The 19,558-nt window shown below is 48.5% G+C and overlaps 1 protein-coding gene across 1 annotated transcript in view; it reads right to left on the bottom strand.

Annotated features, from left to right (window-relative positions):
- Nucleotides 1-19,558, bottom strand: part of TADA2A (transcriptional adaptor 2A) — a 305,603-nt gene that overhangs the window by 45,618 nt on the left and 240,427 nt on the right. The window contains exon 12 of the mRNA XM_063954828.1: nucleotides 16,225-16,357. Within this exon, the coding sequence (XP_063810898.1) occupies nucleotides 16,225-16,357 (133 nt within the window). The remainder of the gene's footprint in view (nucleotides 1-16,224; nucleotides 16,358-19,558) is intronic.

The raw sequence follows: 19,558 nt of genomic DNA on the forward strand, positions 1-19,558 counted from the left end.
AACGCCCCAGCTGAAATTCCTCCGTAGGGGCCTTCTTGGATTCACACCAAGACACATTTTCTCCAAATACGGTGGTAATGCTTCGCCGTTACTTCTTTACTAGCCTGAAGTAGAGTGGGGATAACTTCACTGGGAATCCCCTTTCGGGCTAGAATACGGCGTTCAACTGCCACGCCGTCAAACGCAGCCGCGGCAAGTCCTGGAACACGCACGGACCTTGCTGTAACAGGTCCTCTCGTAGAGGAAGAGGCCACGGATCTCCTATGAGCAACTCCTGAAGATCCGGATACCAGGCTCTCTTCGGCCAGTCTGGGACAATGAGTATCGCCGGAACTTTTGTTCTTCTTACGATCCTTATCACCTTCGGGATGAGTGGAAGCGGCGGGAACACGTAGACCGACGGAAACACCCACGGTGTCACCAGGGCGTCCACCGCTGTTGCTTGAGGGTCCCTTGACCTGGAACAATACCTCCGAAGTTTCTTGTTGAGGCGAGACGCCATCATGTCTACATGAGGAATTCCCCAGTGACTTGTCACGTCTGCGAAGACCTGTTGATGAAGACCCCACTCCCCTGGATGGAGATCGTGTCTGCTGATGAAGTCTGCTTCCCAGTTGTCCACTCCTGGAATAAAGGCCGCCGCCAGAGCGCTTACATGTCTTTCCGCCCAGCGGAGAACTTTCGTGGCCTCTGCCATTGCCGCTCTGCTCTTCGCTCTGCCCTGGCGGTTTATGTATACCACTGCTGTTATGTTGTCCGACTGAATCAAGACGGGCAGATCTTGAAGATTTTCCGCTTGTCGAAGGCAGTTGTAAATGGCCCTTAATTCCAGAATGTTTATGTGCAGACAAGCCTCCTGACTTGACCATTTTCCCTGGAAATTTTCCCCCTGTGTTACTGCTCCCCATCCCCGGTGCATCCGTGGTTACCAGGGCCCAATCCTGGATCCCGAACCTGCGTCCCTCTAGAAGGTGAGGACTGTGCAGCCACCACAGGAGAGAGATTCTGGTCCTGGAAGACAGGACTATTTTCCGGTGCATGAGACCACTTGTCCAGCAGGTCCCACTGAAACACCCTGGCATGAAACCTGCCAAACGGAACGGCCACGTAGGCTGCCACCATCTTTCACAGCAATCGAGTGCACTGATGAATCGACACCCTCACCGGTTTCGGAATCCCTTTTACCATGTTCTGGATTTCCAGAGTCTTCTCCATTGGCAGAAAAACTCTCTGTAACTCCGTGTCCAGAATCATGCCCAGGAACGACAGCCGCGTTGTCGGAACCAACTGTGATTTTGGCAAATTTAGGAGCCAACCATGTTACTGTAGAATCTTCAGGGAGAGCGCAACGTGTTCTACTAATTTCTCCCTTGATCTCGCCTTTATCAGGAGTTCGTCCAAGTACGGGATAATTGTGACTCCTTGCTTGCGCAAGAGGACCATCATTTCCGCCATCACTTTTGTGAAGATCCTGGGAGCCGTGGAAAGTCTAAATGGCAATGTCTGAAATTGGTAATGACAATCCTGAACCGCAAACCTCCGGTACGCCTGATGCGGAGGGTAAATGGGGACGTGTAAGTATGCGTCCTTTATGTCTACTGAGACCATAAAATCTCCTCCCTCCAGACTGGAGATCACTACCCGAAGAGATTCCATTTTGAATTTGAATCTCTTCAGATAGAAATTGAGAGACTTTAAGTTCAGAATCGGTCTGACCGAGCCATCCGGCTTCGGTACCACGAACAGGCTTGAATAAAAGCCTTTTCCTTGTTGTGACAGTGGTACTGTGACAATGACCTGATGCAGACAGCTTTTGTATGGTCGCGCATACCACCTCCCTTTCCGGGAGAGAAGCTGGCAAGGCTGACTTGAAAAAAAGTTGAGGGGGCACGTCTTGAAACTCCAGCCTGTAACCTTGGGTTACAATGTCTAATACCCAGGGATCCAGGCCCGAGCGAACCCAGACCTGACTGAAGAGTTTGAGACATGCCCCCACTGGAGCGGACTCCTGTAGAGGAGCCCCAGCGTCATGCGGAGGGTTTTGCAGCAGCCGTGGAGGGCTTCTGCTTCTGGGAACCTGCCACCACAGGTGATCTTTTTCCCCTTCCCCTACCTCTAGTAGCAAGGAAGCAGCCCCTTCGCCCTCTTTTGTACTTATTGGGCCGAAAGGACTGCATCTGATAGTGAGGCATTTTCTTCTGCTGTGCAGGGACATAAGGGAGAAATGATGACTTACCCGCAGTAGCCGTAGATACCAGGTCCGCGAGGCCGTCACCAAACAAGACACCACCTTTATACGGCAGAGTCTCCATATTCTTCTTCGAATCAGCATCAGCATTCCATTGACAAATCGACAATGCTCTCCTAGCCGAGACTGACATGGCATTGGCCTTTGATCCCAAAATGCCAATATCCCTTGCAGCGTCTTTCAGATACCCTGGACAGGGATAGCATTCTCGTAACTTTAAGTTACATAAGGGACGCTTCAGGGTATCAATTTCAGAGGATAAATTATCCGCCCATTTTTCAATAGCGCTACTCACCCATGCTGACGCCACGGTAGGTCTGAGCAGCGTACCCGTAGCGACATAGATCGATTTCAATGTGCTTTCCTGACGACGATCCGCAGGATCCTTCAGGGCTGCAGTGTCCGGACTCGGAAGAGCCACCTTTTTGGACAGTCGGGATAAGGCCTTGTCCACAGAGGGGATTGACTCCCACATTTTCCTGTCCCCCGAGGGAAATGGATATGTCAGCAGAATTCTCCTGGGAATCAAAAACTTTTTGTCAGGATTTTCCCACGCCTTTTCAAACAGAGCATTCAGTTCATGAGAGGGAGGGAACGTTACCTCAGGTTTCTTACCCTTATACATGCAGACACTCGTATCAGGAACCTCAGGGTCCTCCGTGATATTCAACACGTCCTTTATCGCCACAATCATGTACTGAATATTCTTAGCCAGTTTAGGATTCAATCTGGTATCATTATAGTCGACACAGGAATCAGAATCCGTGTCGGTATCTGTGTCCACTAACTGGGCAAATGAACGTTTCTGTGACCCCGAAGGGGTTTGTGACAATGCATCCTCCATGGACCTTCTCCATGCTCGGTGCTGGGACTCAGATTTATCAAACCTCTTAATTAACAAAGCCACATTAGCATTCAAAACACTCAACATATTCACCCAATCAGGAGTCGGTGGTGCCGACGGGGTCACTCCCACAGCCTGTACTGTCCCCACACCTACTTCCTCCTGGGAAGAGCATTCAGCCTCAGTCATACCGACACCACCAAACACACTGGGCTATAGGGAACAGACCCACACTAAGCCTGTCAGGGAGACACAAAGGGAGTTTGCCAGCTCACACCCCAGCGACTAACTTTGTTCTGAAGTGTGCAATACACAGCCCCAGAGATGTCAGCGCTTTTCTTATCAGAAATAACAATAATAAGCACCAAATAAACTGTGCCCCCCCTGTTTTTCCCCTGTTACTTGTTACAGTGGAGAGGAAGGCTCGGTGTTTCTGCAGCTCTGTGGAGAGAAAATGGCGATGGTTAGAGCTATGAGGGCTAAGCCAAGCCCCCTCAGTGGCGCGCTTCAGTCCCGCTTCCTTTGAAAATATATGTATACTGGTGGGGGTATAATGTGTGCCCAGGCACCCATATGTATTTGCCAGTGCCTAATCTGAGGTTTCCTGCTGCCCAGGGCGCCCCCCCCCCCGCACCCTGCACCCAACAGTGCCGCTGTGTGTGTGTGAGCAAGGCGCGCAGCGCGTCCGCCGCGCGGTACCTCAGTCAGCGTCTGCCGTCTCTGAAGTCTTCTTCACTTCTGCATACTCACCCGGCTTCTTTCTTCTGGCTCTGCAAGGGGGGTTGACGGCGCGGCTCCGGGAACGAGCATCTAGCACGGCTAGTGATCAGACCCTCTGGAGCTAATGGTGTCCAGTAGCCTAAGAAGCAGAGCCTTTGAACTCATTAGAAGTAGGTCTGCTTCTCTCCCCTCAGTCCCATGAAGCAGGGAGCCTGTTGCCAGCAGTGCTCCCTGAAAATAAAAAACCTAACTAAGCCTTTTTCAGAGAAGCTCAGGAGAGCTCCCCTGTTAGTGTCCAGTCTCTCTGGGCACAGAATCTAACGGAGGTCTGGAGGAGGGGCATAGAGGGAGGAGCCAGTTCACACCCAGTAAAAGTCTTAGAGTGCCCATGTCTCCTGCGGATCCAGTCTATACCCCATGGTCTATGAAGTGTCCCCAGCATCCTCTAGGACGTATGAGAAAGAATACTGAAGTGACATTTGAATGTTCTTAATTTGCCTAGAAAGGAGAGTAATGGTAGACTTACCATGGTTAACTCTCTTTCTGCGAGGTACACTGGGTTCCACAGGGAAAACATCGGGTGTAGAGCGGGATCTTGATCCAGAGGCACCATCAGGCAAAGCTTTGACTGTCCCAGGATGCATTGGGGCCTCCTCTACAACCCTGCCTCCAAGAACTGAGAGCTCAGTTTCGTTAACCAGTCCAATGCAGGAGCAGGTAAAAGAGAAGGCAGATGTTAGTCACATAGAACCACAATCTTACGACAGGAGAGGGTACCAGAGGCTAATGCCATACAACTCAAAGAAGCTAGGTGCGTCAGGGTGGGGTGCCCTGTGGAACCCAGTGTACATCGCAGAAAGAGAGTTAACCATAGTAAGTCTACCATAACTCTCCTTTTCCGCAGCGGGGTACACTGTGTTCCACAGAGAAAACATTGGGGACGTCCTAAAGCAGTTCCTCATGGGAGGGGACGCGCCCTAGCGGGTATGAGAACCTGGCGTCCATAGGAAGCATCCTGGGAGGCGGAAGTATAAAAGGCATAGAACTTAACGAACGTGTTCGCTGAGGACCACTGAGAACCTTGCACAAATGTTCTGGGGACACGCCACGGCAGGCCGCCCAAGGAGGTCCTACAGACCAAACAGAATGGGCTTTAACTGCAGCAGGAGCTGGGGGTCCAGCCTGCATATAAGCTTGTGCAATCACAATTCTAATCCATTTAGCCAAGGATTGCTTATTCGCAGGCCAGCCACGTTTGTGAAAACCAAACAGTACAAAAAGGGAATCTGACCTCCTGATGGAGGCAGTCCTCTCCACATAGACATGGAGAGCCCTAACCACATCCAAAAAACGTTCTTTGGGAGACAAATCCGAAGAGACAAAGGGCGGAACCACAATCTCTTGGTTAAGGTGAAAATATGACACCACCTTGGGCAAATAACCGGTGTGAGTTCGTAGACCCGCCCGGTCCCGGGGGAATATAAGAAAGAGTGGACGACAGGACAAAGCGCCTAAGTCCGACACCCGTCTTGTAGAGGCAATGGCCATTAAGAACAGGACCTTGGCTGTGAGCCATTTAAGGCCCACCGATTCAAGAGGTTCAATCGGAGACTCTTGCAGTGCATTCATGCAGACAAAACCCATGGAGCCACAGGAGGGACACAGGGAGGCTGAATCCGAATAACGCCCAGAATGAACGTCTGAACATCAGGTATAGAAGCTATTTTTCTCTGAAACCAAACAGACAAGGCAGATAATAAGAATTTACTTACCGATAATTCTATTTCTCGGAGTCCGTAGTGGATGCTGGGGTTCCTGAAAGGACCATGGGGAATAGCGGCTCCGCAGGAGACAGGGCACAAAAGTAAAGCTTTTACAGGTCAGGTGGTGTGTACTGGCTCCTCCCCCTATGACCCTCCTCCAGACTCCAGTTAGGTACTGTGCCCGGACGAGCGTACACAATAAGGGAGGATTTTGAATCCCGGGTAAGACTCATACCAGCCACACCAATCACACCGTACAACTTGTGATCTAAACCCAGTTAACAGTATGATAACAGAGGAGCCTCTGAAAGATGGCTTCCTAAACAATAACCCGAATTAGTTAACAATAACTATGTACAAGTATTGCAGATAATCCGCACTTGGGATGGGCGCCCAGCATCCACTACGGACTCCGAGAAATAGAATTATCGGTAAGTAAATTCTTATTTTCTCTATCGTCCTAAGTGGATGCTGGGGTTCCTGAAAGGACCATGGGGATTATACCAAAGCTCCCAAACGGGCGGGAGAGTGCGGATGACTCTGCAGCACCGAATGAGAGAACTCCAGGTCCTCCTTTGCCAGGGTATCAAATTTGTAAAAATTTACAAACGTGTTCTCCCCTGACCACGTAGCTGCTCGGCAGAGTTGTAATGCCGAGACCCCTCGGGCAGCCGCCCAAGATGAGCCCACCTTCCTTGCGGAATGGGCCTTAACAGATTTAGGCTGTGGCAGGCCTGCCACAGAATGTACAAGTTGAATTTTGTTACAAATCCAACGAGCAATCGACTGCTTAGAAGCAGGTGCACCCAACTTGTTGGGTGCATACAGTATAAACAGCGAGTCAGATTTTCTGACTCCAGCCGTCCTTTAAATGTATATTTTTAAGGCTCTGACAACGTCCAACAACTTGGAGTCCTTCAAGTCGTCTGTAGCCGCAGGCACTACAATAGGCTGGTTCAGGTGAAACGCTGATACCACTTTAGGGAGAAAATGCGGACGCGTCCGCAGCTCTGCCCTATGTCGAATGGAAAATTAAATAAGGGCTTTTATAAAACAAAGCCGCCAGTTCAGATACCCTCCCGGCCGAAGCCAGGGCCAGTAACATAGTCACTTTCCATGTGAGATATTTCAAATCCACATTCTTTAGTGGTTCAAACCAATTGGATTTGAGGAAATCTAAAACTACATTTAGATCCCACGGTGCCACCTTAGGCACCACAGGAGGCTGTATATGCAGTACTCCTTTGATAAAAATCTGGACCTCAGGGACTGAGGCCAATTCTTTTTGGAAGAATATTGATAGGGCCGAAATTTGAACCTTAATAGATCCCAATTTGAGACCCATAGACAATCCTGATTGCAGGAAATGTAGGAAAACGACCCAGTTGAAATTCCTCCATCGGAGCACTCCGCTGCTCGCACCACGCAACATATTTTCGCCAAATACGGCGATAATGCTTCGCGGTGACTTCCTTCCTTGCCTTTATCAAGGTAGGAATGACTTCTTCTGGAATGCCTTTTCCTTTTAGGATCTGGCATTCAAACGCCATGCCGTCAAACGCAGCCGCGGTAAGTCTTGAAAAAGACAAGGACCCTGCTGAAGCAGGTCCCTTCTCAGAAGTAGAGGCCACGGATCGTCCGTGACCATCTCTTGAAGTTCCGGGTACCAAGTCCTTCTTGGCCAATCCGGAGCCACTAGTCTTACTCCTCTTTGCCGTATACTCCTCAATACCTTTGGTATGAGAGGCAGAGGAGGAAACACATATACCGACTGGTACACCCAAGGTGTTACCAGCGCGTCCACAGCTATTGCCTGCGGATCTCTTGACCTGGCGCAATACCTGTCCAGTGTTTTGTTGAGGCGAGACGCCATCATGTCCACCATTGGTTTTACCCAACGGTTTAATAGCATGTGGAAAACTTCTGGATGAAGTCTCCACTCTCCCGGGTGAAGGTCGTGTCTGCTGAGGAAGTCTGCTTCCCAGTTGTCCACGCCCGGGATGAATACTGCTGACAGTGCTATCACGTGATTCTCCGCCCAGCGAAGGATCCTGGCAGCTTCTGCCATTGCCCTCCTGCTTCTTGTGCCGCCCTGTCTGTTTACATGGGCGACTGCCGTGATGTTGTCCGACTGGATCAACACCGGTCTTCCTTGAAGTAGAGGTTCCGCCTGGCTTAGAGCATTGTATATTGCTCTTAGTTCCAGAATGCTTATGTGAAGAGACTTTTTCAGGCTCGACAACACTCCCTGGAAATTTCTTCCCTGTGTGACTGCTCCCCAGCCTCTCAGGCTGGCATCCGTGGTCACCAGGATCCAATCCTGCATGCCGAATCTGCGGCCCTCCAATAGATGAGCCTCCTGCAACCACCACAGAAGGGATACCCTTGTCCTCGGCGACAGGGTTATCCGCAGGTGCATCTGAAGATGCGACCCTGACCATTTTTCCAACAGATCCCTTTGCATGGAATCTGCCGAAAGGGATTGCTTCGTAAGAAGCTACCATTTTTTTTTTTTTTTTCAGGACTCTTGTGCATTGATGTACAGACACCTTTCCTGGTTTTAGGAGGTTCCTGACCAGGTCAGATAACTCCTTGGCTTTTTCTTCGGGAAGAAAAACCTTTTTCTGAACTGTGTCCAGAATCATCCCCAGGAACAGCAGACGAGTTGTCGGCATTAATTGGGATTTTGGAATATTCAGAATCCATCCGTGCTGCTTTAGCACCTCTTGAGATAGTGCTAAACCCATCTCTAGCTGTTCTCTGGACCTTGCCCTTATTAGGAGATCGTCCAAGTATGGGATAATTAATACGCCTTTTCTTCGAAGAAGAAATATTATCTCGGCCATTACCTTTGTAAAGACCCGAGGTGCCGTGGACAAACCAAACGGCAGCGTCTGAAACTGATAGTGACAGTTTTGTACAACGAACCTGAGGTACCCCTGGTGTGAGGGGTAATTGGAACGTGGAGATACGCATCCTTGATGTCCAAGGATACCATAAAGTCCCCTTCTTCCAGGTTCGCTATCACTGCTCTGAGTGACTCCATCTTGAACTTGAACTTCTTTATGTACAGGTTCAAGGACTTCAGATTTAGAATAGGCCTTACCGAGCCATCCGGCTTCGGTACCACAAAAAGAGTGGAATAATACCCCTTCCCTTGTTGTAGAAGAGGTACCTTAACTATCACCTGCTGAGAATTCAGCTTGTGAATGGCTTCCAAAACCGTCTCCCTTTCTGAGGGGGACGTTGGTAAAGCAGACTTCAGGAAACGGCGAGGTGGCTCTGTCTCTAATTTCAACCTGTACCCCTGAGATATTATCTGCAGGATCCAGGGATTTACCTGCGAGTGAGCCCACTGCGCGCTGTAATTCTTGAGACGACCGCCTACCGCCCCCGAGTCCGCTTGCGAAGCCCCAGCGTCATGCTGAGGCTTTTGTAGAAGCCGGGGAGGGCTTCTGTTCCTGGGAAGGAGCTGCCTGTTGCTGTCTCTTCCCTCGTCCTCTGCCTCGTGGCAGATATGAATAGCCCTTTGCTCTCTTATTTTTAAAGGAACGAAAGGGCTGCGGTTGAAAGGTCGGTGCCTTTTTCTGTTGGGGAGTGACTTGAGGTAGAAAGGTGGATTTCCCGGCCGTAGCCGTGGCCACCAAATCCGATAGACCGACCCCAAATAACTCCTCTACGCATCGCCTGTCCACTGTCGTGTCCATAAAGCTTTTCTGGCCGAAATGGACATAGCACTTACCCGTGATGCCAGTGTGCAGATATCTCTCTGTGCATCACGCATATAAAGAAATGCATCCTTTATTTGTTCTAACGACAGTAAAATATTGTCCCTGTCCAGGGTATCAATATTTTCGATCAGGGACTCTGACCAAACTACCCCAGCACTGCACATCCAGGCAGTCGCAATAGCTGGTCGTAGTATAACACCTGCATGTGTGTATATACCTTTTTGGATATTTTCCATCCTCCTATCTGATGGATCTTTAAGTGCGGCCGTCTCAGGAGAGGGTAACGCCACTTGTTTTGATAAGCGTGTTAGCGCTTTGTCCACCCTAGGAGGTGTTTCCCAGCGCTCCCTAACCTCTGGCGGGAAAGGGTATAAAGCCAATAACTTCTTTGAAATTAGCAGTTTTTTATCGGGGCACCCCACGCTTCATCACACACGTCATTTAATTCTTCTGATTTGGTAAAAACTACTGGTAGTTTTTTCACACCCCACATAATACCCTGTTTAGTGGTACCTGTAGTATCAGCTAAATGTAACATCTCCTTTATTGCCAAAATCATATAACGTGTGGCCCTACTGGAAAATACGGTTGATTCGTCACCTTCACCACCGGAATCAGTGCCTGTGTCTGGGTCTGTGTCGACCGACTGAGGCAAGGGGCGTTTTACAGCCCCTGACGGTGTTTGAGGCGCCTGGACAGGCACTAATTGAGTGTCCGGCCGCCTCATGTCGGCAAACGACTGCTTAAGCGAGTTGACGCTATCCCGTAATTCCACAAATAAAGGCATCCATTCTGGTGTCGACCCCCTAGGAGGTGACATCCTCATATTTGGCAATTGCTCCGCCTCCACACCAATAACGTCCTCATACATGTCGACACACACGTACCGACACACAGCAGACACACAGGGAATGCTCTATACGAAGACAGGACCCACTAGCCCTTTGGGGAGACAGAGGGAGAGTCTGCCAGCACACACCAAAAAACGCTATATATGACAGGGATAGCCTTATGATTAAGTGCTCCCTTATAGCTGCTTTTATATTAATATATTGCCATTTATTTTGCCCCCCCTCTCTGTTATACCCTGTTTCTGTAGTGCAGTGCAGGGGAGAGACCTGGGAGCCTTCCTGACCAGCGGAGCTGTGACAGAAAATGGCGCCGTGTGCTGAGGAGATAGGCCCCGCCCCTTTTTCGGCGGGCTCGTCTCCCGCTATTTAGTACATTTAGGCAGGGGTAAATATCTCCATATAGCCTCTGGGGCTATATGTGAGGTATTTTTAGCCTTTATAGGTATTCATTTGCCTCCCAGGGCGCCCCCCCCCCAGCGCCCTGCACCCTCAGTGACTGCCGTGTGAAGTGTGCTGAGAGGAAAATGGCGCACAGCTGCAGTGCTGTGCGCTACCTTAAGAAGACTGCAGGAGTCTTCAGCCGCCGATTCTGGACCTCTTCTTGCTTCAGCATCTGTGAGGGGGCCGGCGGCGTGGCTCCGGTGACCATCCAGGCTGTACCTGTGATCGTCCCTCTGGAGCTTCATGTCCAGTAGCCAAGAAGCCAATCCATCCTGCACGCAGGTGAGTTCACTTCTTCTCCCCTCTGTCCCTCGTTGCAGTGATCCTGTTGCCAGCAGGAATCACTGTAAAATAAAAAACCTAAGCTAAACTCTCTAAGCAGCTCTTTATGAGAGCCACCTAGAATTGCACCCTTCTCGGCCGGGCACAAAAATCTAACTGGAGTCTGGAGGAGGGTCATAGGGGGAGGAGCCAGTACACACCACCTGACCTGTAAAAGCTTTACTTTTGTGCCCTGTCTCCTGCGGAGCCGCTATTCCCCATGGTCCTTTCAGGAACCCCAGCATCCACTTAGGACGATAGAGAAATATGAACCTTGATGGAGGCCACATGAAGACCTAAGTCCAGGCCTCTTTGCAGAAAAGCCAGTATTCTGGAAGTTCTGAATCCATGGACATCATAATTCTTCTCAGCACACCAGGTGAAGTAAGAATTGCAAACACCTGTAATAAATCTGGGCAGAGGCCAGTTTGCGGGCTTTCAACATCGTTTGAATAACCGCCTCTGAAAATCTTTTGGCTCTCAGGAGTGATGCTTCAAGAGCCACGCTGTCAAAACCAGTCTGGCCAGGTCTGGGTAGAGACAAGGGCCCTGTACGAAGAGGTCTGGTGTTTGAGGAAGTAGAAGGGGATGCTCCGTCGATTGACCCTGCAGGTCTGAGAATGCATTCTGGGCAATGCTGGGGCGACTAGAAGCAGCATTCCTCCATCCTGTTTGAACTTCCGTAGAACTCTAGGCAGGAGTGACACTGGAGGGAACACGTAAGGCAGTTGAAAGTTCCATGGAACCGCCAGTGCATCCACGAACGCTGCTTGAGGATCCCTTGTCCTTGATCCGAAGACCGGAACCATGTGATTGTGTCAAGACACCATGAGGTCTACGTCCGGTAGACCCCACCTGTCCACGAGGATTTGAAAGACTTCTGGATGAAGACTACACTCTCTGGCGTGTACATCCTGGCGACTGAGGTAGTCCGCTTCCCAGTTCGGGACACCCGGAATGAACACTGCCGATATACTTGACAGATGGCGTTCTGCCCAACAAAGGATTCGGCTTCGAGTGCCGCCTTGATGGCTTACGTATGTCACTGTCGTGGCATTGTCTGGCTGTACTTGAACCGGTCTGTTCCATACCAGAGGCAGGGCAAGTGATAATGCACTGAACACCGCCTTCAGCTCTTGGATGTTTATTGGAAGGAGTGAGTCTTCCTTGGTCCACCGACCCTAAAAAGAGTGTTGTTCCAACACCGCTCCCCATCCCCTCATACTGGCATCCGTCGTCAGGAGGACCCAGTCGGGGATCCAGAAGGGACGGCCCTTGCTCAATTGCTGGTCCTGGAGCCACCAGGTCAGCGACAAACGAACCTCCAGAGTCAACAAGATCATCTGGGATCTGATCCAATGAGGCAGGCCATCCATCTTGGCAAGAATGAATCAATGCAGAGTACGGGAATGAAATTGAGCGTAGACACCATCAGTCCGAGTACTTGCATTGCAGAATGAATCAACACTCTGGAGTGACGGATGAAGTGTCTTATCCTATCCTGAATTTTCAGGACCTTGTCTGAAGACAGGAACAGTCTCTGATTGTGTGTATCAAGAAGCGCCCCCCTAGATGCACCATGCTCTGAGCTGGGACCAGCAAGGACTTTTTCCAATTGTTCAGTCATCCGTGGGCTTGTAAGAAACTCACCGTCAATTGTATATGACTGAGGAGGACACAGTGAGAATGCGCCAGAATCAGCAAGTCATCCCAAGTATGGCAGGATTCTGACTCCCTGGCGATGGAGGTACGCCGTCATCATGGCCATAACCTTGGTGAAGATCCGAGTAGCCGTTGCCAGTCCGAACGGCATAGCATGGAAATAGTAGTGACTGTTGCCAATAGCAAACCGCAGGAACTGCTGATGCGATATGGCAATAGGAATATGCAGATAAGCATCCTGTATATCCAGGGATACCATGTAATCTCCGGGTTCCATCGCCAGCACAATAGAGCGAAACGTTTCCACACGAAACTTGGCTACCCTCACAAATTTGTTCAGTGACTTGAGGTTGAGTATAGCCCGAAAAGACCCAATGGGTTTCTGCACCAGAAACAGGGTCAAATATTACCTTCTGCCACGCTGGGACTGAGGTACCGGCACAACCACTCCTGTACTCAGGAGGGAACCTACCACCGTTTGCAAAGCCTGCGCCTTCAACGGGTCAGAAGGGAGTACCGTAGTGCAGACTGGTGCGGGGGACGTTTCTTGAATGAGACAGCGTACCCGTGAGAGACAACTTCCAGTACCCAAGCATCTGAAGTGGTCTTTAACCGGACCTGGGCGAACTGCAGAAGTCGGCCTTCCACCCTGGGGTCCCCCAGGGGGAGGCCCGCCCCGTCCTGCAGCATGCTTGTCTTGTTTCGAAGCAGGCTGACGGGCTGCCCAGGACTGTTTAGTCTTGGGCTTGGGAGCACGAGATTGTCTGGGTAAGACTGACCCTTGGCTTTCCCTTGAGGTCGAAAGGAACGAAAAGTGGTAGTCTTCGCCTCCTGAGTAGAAGGATTAGTAGGAGGAAGAAAAGCAGTCTTAGCAGCTGCTAATTCAGACACTATTTTATTTAGGTCCTCTCCAAATAAAATGTCCCCAGTAAATCCACTTTGCACGACCTTAACCAGAGTATGCAGCGAGCCAGGACAGGCGTGGATGACGCTTTGGCTGCCAGTACCCCTGCCTCAGAGGATGCCTCCTGAATCTAATAGGTGGCGGTGCATATGTGAGACAGGTATTGTCTAGCTTTGTCAGAAATATCCTCAGGCAGCTCATCCTCTAACGCCTGAACCCACGCCTCAATACCTTTTGCGACCCAAGAGGCAGCTATGGTGGGCCTATGAATGGCCCCTACGAGGGAATATATAGATTTCAGGCATCTCTCCACACACTTATCTGTCGGTTCCTTCGGGGAGGTGACAGTGGTGACAGGCAGAGTAGACAACACCACGAGACAGGTGACGTGAGAATCCACCGGCGGCAGATTTTCCCACTCACTACATAACTGTGCAGGGAGAGGATAGTGAGCCAAAGCCCATTTAGGGAGCGGAAATTTCTTACCTGGGGTAGAGCAGGGTTCCTTCCTGATGTCAACAAGATGATCAGAATGTTGTAATTCAGTTTTAACCACCTCCTGTTGTTTAAACATATCAGTTTTCTTGCCCACTGTAGTGGAATCCTCATCCTCAGTGATTTATAGGATCTGCATAATAGCATCCACCAGGCCAGGGACATCAACCTGTAAGGTAGAATCCTCGTCAGTAACACATGATTTAGAGTCTGACAGGACCGTATGCTCCTCCTCCTCATCAGATGAAACATCAGAGAGGTTAGTGGATTGTGAGGAGGAAGAAGCCCGCTTAGAGGAACAAGGAACACGGGAGTGACCTGGAGTAGATTTCTGTCTAACCAAAGACTGATTCAACTTCTGCAGCTGGGTAGACAAATTTTCCGCCCACAGCGGATTTAAACTTGTGGCGGCAGTGGCACCAGAGGTCCCATAGGGGGGGGGGCTAAACAGTCCACCAGAGTCCCCAGGAGGGTAGTGAACAAAGCCCAGGGTGGCTCCGTTGTAGGTACAGGAGCTGCAGGCTGACTGGGAGGTGTATGACATTTAGAACACAGACCATCACACAATACTTCCCCCTCAGGTAAACCCATGGAGCATACCTTGCATTTTACAGGAGCCTCCAGAGTTTTACTGCCCTTATTGTTACCCATTGTAATAAAGCAACAATCAGGCTATTAGTACGATGAAGCCAGACAGAGTACACAACCTGCATAAGAGTACACACACTTGTGAACTAAATCCCGGTGTACGTGACTGGGGGACTCGCTTACCTCCTCCCTTTGTAGCAGGCACGCGAACCAGGAGAGCGTCTGCGACCGAGTGCCTAAGCCGGAGCGCCTCTGCCAAAATACCCGGGATCTGAGCCGTGGGAGTATGCGACGCCGCTTGGGAGGTGACAGAGACGCAGCACTGAATGTCACCTTGACATAACAGTACTGCGGCCCATGAAGTCTTCTAAGCTTTTTCAGGGCTGCCCACTTTGCAGCCCGCCTGTTAGGTGACCTGCTGCTGCAGGCACCACTCGTAAACTGAGTTCTCAATGCCTGGAGGCGGGGTTATAGAGGAGGCCCCAATGCATCCTGGGACAGTGAAAGCTTTGCCTGATGGTGCCTCTGGATCAAGATCCCGCTCTACACCCCAATGTTTTCCCTGTGGAACACAGTGTACCCCGTTGCAGAAAAGTGATTTATGCAAAAGTGAATCTGGATGTCACAAAGAAAACCATCAAATGTATAGCATAATTTTAAACCTCCACCCTCTGGCATCTCAGATGTATCAGAATAATCAGCACATATTGCCCTGAGGCAGAAAGGTGTTCTTTCTGAATGGCAGAACTTGATGGTAGACATATGCTAAATCGTTTTTACAATATTTTAAAAATTCCCTTCAAACGTAGCGTTTCAATGAAACTTACCACCCCGCCTCTTAACTCTCCAGAATCTGCCCCACTCTATCTATATATATATATATATATATATATATATATATATATATATAAAAACACATACACACACCTATAGATAGCCTTGTTCCATAAAATACATTTTAAGTCCCTTTGAATGCCTTCTTTCTTAATATTATAGTCATATCTCTCTGCTGAATGTGTTGTGCACCACTGCATTTTTGATTGCTGGTTAGATTGTGTCTTTGGTAATTCTCTCTCTCTCTCTCTATATATATAAATATATATATATATATATTACAAAACAAAAAATCAACCCTAATATCTTGCGCTATACCTCTAGTCTCAAACCAACAAGAAATACCCTCTGTCAGATAAGGTATTAAAAGTAGATTACAAATAGAAATGGATTCTCGTGGGAGCCAATGGATGTATCTCCAACCAGATGTTTGTGATAAGGACTTTGTTAACCAGACGTTGCAAAACCCTTGCAACGTCTGGTTAACAAAGTCCTTATCACAAACATCTGGTTGGAGATACATCCATTTCGAGTTCTGACTGTGATCACCTGGCTGTAAAATCCTCACATCCAACTGTAATTTATGTATAAGATTGTAATATTGTTTTATATGAATTTTTAGAAGGTTGTGTCAATAACGAACGCTTAGGATAAATATCGTTTGTTTCTGTACAATAAAAACTTTTAATTATTGTCATACAAAAGGCATATTGGCTCCCACGAGAATCCATTTCTATTTGTAATATATATATATATATATATATATATATATATATATATATATATATATTTATATATCGCCACTAAAGTTAGTACACTTACATGGCTGCTTGTCGTTTGAGCCATTGTTGGCAGGCACTGCCATCTTGAATATACTGAAGGACTTCAGAAAGCATGGTTCGTTTTAAACGTTCTTCTTCCCGAGACTTCTTTAAACGATCGTATATTTTTGAACCTTAAGTAAAAGAGTAGACAGTATTGTTCAAACACTTAAAAATAACATTTGTTTTGATATAAAAGAAACAAACAAAAAAAAAAAAGTCACTGCACAGTAAAAAGGTATAAAGTAAACCAATTCCCCTTTCAATCCTCCACGGCAAAAATGACAATGGACAGCTCACCTTCATAGGGGTATATTCAATTTAAGTCGAAAACTGCCGTCTGTCGAAAAGACGGCAGTTTTCGACTTTTTAAGGTCGAATCGTGATTCGACCTATTCAATATATTCGACAAGTCGATGAATTCGACTTGTCGAAAAGCACGTGGATCGGCGGAATAGCTGCCGATCCACGTGCTTGTGTCGAAAACGGGACCAAAACCGAGAGGTTTTGGCCCCCTTTTCGAACATCTCAGTCTGACATCAAAAGATGTCGGACTGAGATGCAGACCCAGAGGAGGAGAGGGGGGAGAGCCACAGGGAGACTGCCGTAGGCAGACAGAGGAGATCAGCACCACAGCACAGCAGCAGGGTGTCGCACAGCCGCGCCACTCACGGCAGCGTCCAACCGGCTTCAGCAAGCTTGCTGGAGCCGAGTGGACACTGCCGTGAGGTTGGGCGGCTGTGTGACACCCTGCTGCAGCGCTACTGTAGTGCTGATCTCCTCTGTCTACCGGTGGCTCTCCCCCGCGGCTCACCCTCCCTCTCCTCCTCTGGGTTACTCATCTCAATTCGACTTGAAAATGTCGAATTGAGATGAGATTTGAATAGGGGTTGTCGGTTCCATTCCGACAAATGCATGTCGGAATGGATCAGACTTCAATTGACTATACCCCTAAGTTTGGTTGAGACCAATAGATAAAAAAATACCAATGGATTGTACAGTATATGTGACATCGTCTTACATGGTCCTGTCACGTCTCTAAGCAAAAGTAGATTAGGTAGTGTATTATCTGCTGTAGTGCAGGATCATACCTTCTCATTGTTTCTGGAGGCACTCTCGTGTTACAAGCCAAGGACAGGTTTGGCTAACTACAGAACACAAGTCTGTAAACTCGGGCAGAGATCTAAAGTCAATCTCCACAGTTCATGCCACATGCATAAACGCGGTGTTCAATTACCTTGGTTGAGGACACGTTCTGCAAGGAAAATGGTCTCTGCATCTGGTAACTTTCCAATCATCCCCACCACTACATTTGGGCTACCATAATTTAATATAGTAGTTTTTCTAGTTTATAAAAAATAGTATGCCTTTTTTGGACGACCATATTATTCCTACACATTGTGTGTGTTTAAATCTAGTGCAGATTTTGTTAGGAAAACCTACATATGGAATCCTTCTTTGTGATATTCAGGAAAACTGGATTCATGCTGATCAAAGAACCTCAAAGTATTTCATAATGTTGTGCTAAAAATGTGCTAAAATACAAATTACTTTTAGTTTACTTTCTTAAAATGATAACAATTTTAAATAAAAATTCTAAATATAACTGTCAGTCCTTTATCATGTTTCTATACTTCTATGCCACCTGGTAAATACAAATTGTAAAAACAGGATTTTAATACCTACCGGTAAATCCTTTTCTCCTAGTCCATAGAGGATGCTGGGGTCCACTTCAGTACCATGGGGTATAGACGGTTCCGCAGGAGACATGGGCACTTTAAGACTTTTCAAGGGTGTGAACTGACTCCTCCCTCTATGCCCCTCCTCCAGACCTCAGTATAGGAACTGTGCATAGGGAGATGGACATTTCGAGGAAAGGATTTACTTTTAAATTAACGGTGAGATTTTTACCAGCTCACACATCAACAATGCCCCACAACATGGCATTCAACTTAACACATGCCAACGGGCATGAACAATCGCAGCAACATGCTGAAAATAATCGGAACACAACTTGTGTAACTACAAAACTAACAACTGCAGGTAAAGTACACCCTGGGTCGGGTGCCCAGCATCCTCTACGGACTAGGATAAAAGGATTTACCGGTAGGTATTAAAATCCTGTTTTCTCATACATCCTAGAGGATGGTGGGGTCCACTTCAGTACCATGGGGTTATACCAAAGCTCCAGTATGGGCGGGAGAGTGCGGATGACCCTGCAGCAACGATTGACCAAACTTGAGGTCCTCATCGGTCAAGGTGTCAAACTTGTAAAACTTTGCAAACGTGTTTGCCCCTGACCAAGTAGCTGCTCGGCAAAGTTGTAACGCCAAGACGCCCAGGATGAGCCTGCCTTTCTAGTAGAATGGGCATTTACCGACTTCGGTATCGGCAATCCTGCCGTGGAATGAGCGTGCTGAATCGTCCATCTGATCCAGCACGCAAAGGTCTGCTTAGAAGCAGGACACCCAATCTTGTTGGAAGCATACAGGATAAACAGAGCCTCTGTTTTCCGTATCCTAGCTGTTCTTGCAACATAAATTTTCAAAGCTCGAACCACATCAAGAGACTTTGCCGCAGTGAAGGTGTCAGTAGCCACTGGCACCACAATAGGTTGGTTTATATGGAAAGCCGAAACCACCTTTGTAAGAAATTGTTGGCGAGTTCTCAACTCTGCCCTATCTTCATGAAAGATCAGGTAAGGGCTCTTGTGAGACAAGGCCCCCAACTCAGACACCCGCCTTGCGGATGCCAAGGCCAATAGCATGCCAACTTTCCAAGTGAGAAACTTCAATTCTATCCCCTGTAGAGGTTCAAACCAATTCAATTGAAGGAATTGCAACACCACAATAAGGTCGCATGGTGCCACCGGAGGCACAAATGGAGGTTGGATTTGCAGCACCCCTTTCACGAACGTCTGAACTTCTAAAAGTGAGGCCAATTATTTTTGAAAGAAAACCAATAAGGCCGAAATCTGGACCTTGAGTGAACCCAATCTTAGGCCCGCATCCACACCCGCGTGCAGAAAATAGAGAAAACGTCCCAAGTGAAACTCTTCCGTAGGAGCCTTCTTGGATTCACACCAAGACGCATATTTTCTCCAAATACGGTGGTAATGTTTAGACGTTACTCCTTTCCTGGCCTGAATAAGAGTGGGGATGACTTCTTTGGGAATACCCTTTCGGCCTAGGATCCGGCGCTCAACAGCCATGCCGTCAAACGTAGCCGCGGTAACTCTTGATACACGCACGGCCCCTGTTGCAGCAGGTCCTCGCGAAGAGGAAGAGGCCGAGGATCTTCTATGAGCAACTCCTGAAGATCTGGATACCACGCCC

The sequence above is a fragment of the Pseudophryne corroboree genome, chromosome 2 (genome assembly GCF_028390025.1).
Source record: "Pseudophryne corroboree isolate aPseCor3 chromosome 2, aPseCor3.hap2, whole genome shotgun sequence".
NCBI classification, from domain to species: domain Eukaryota; kingdom Metazoa; phylum Chordata; class Amphibia; order Anura; family Myobatrachidae; genus Pseudophryne; species Pseudophryne corroboree.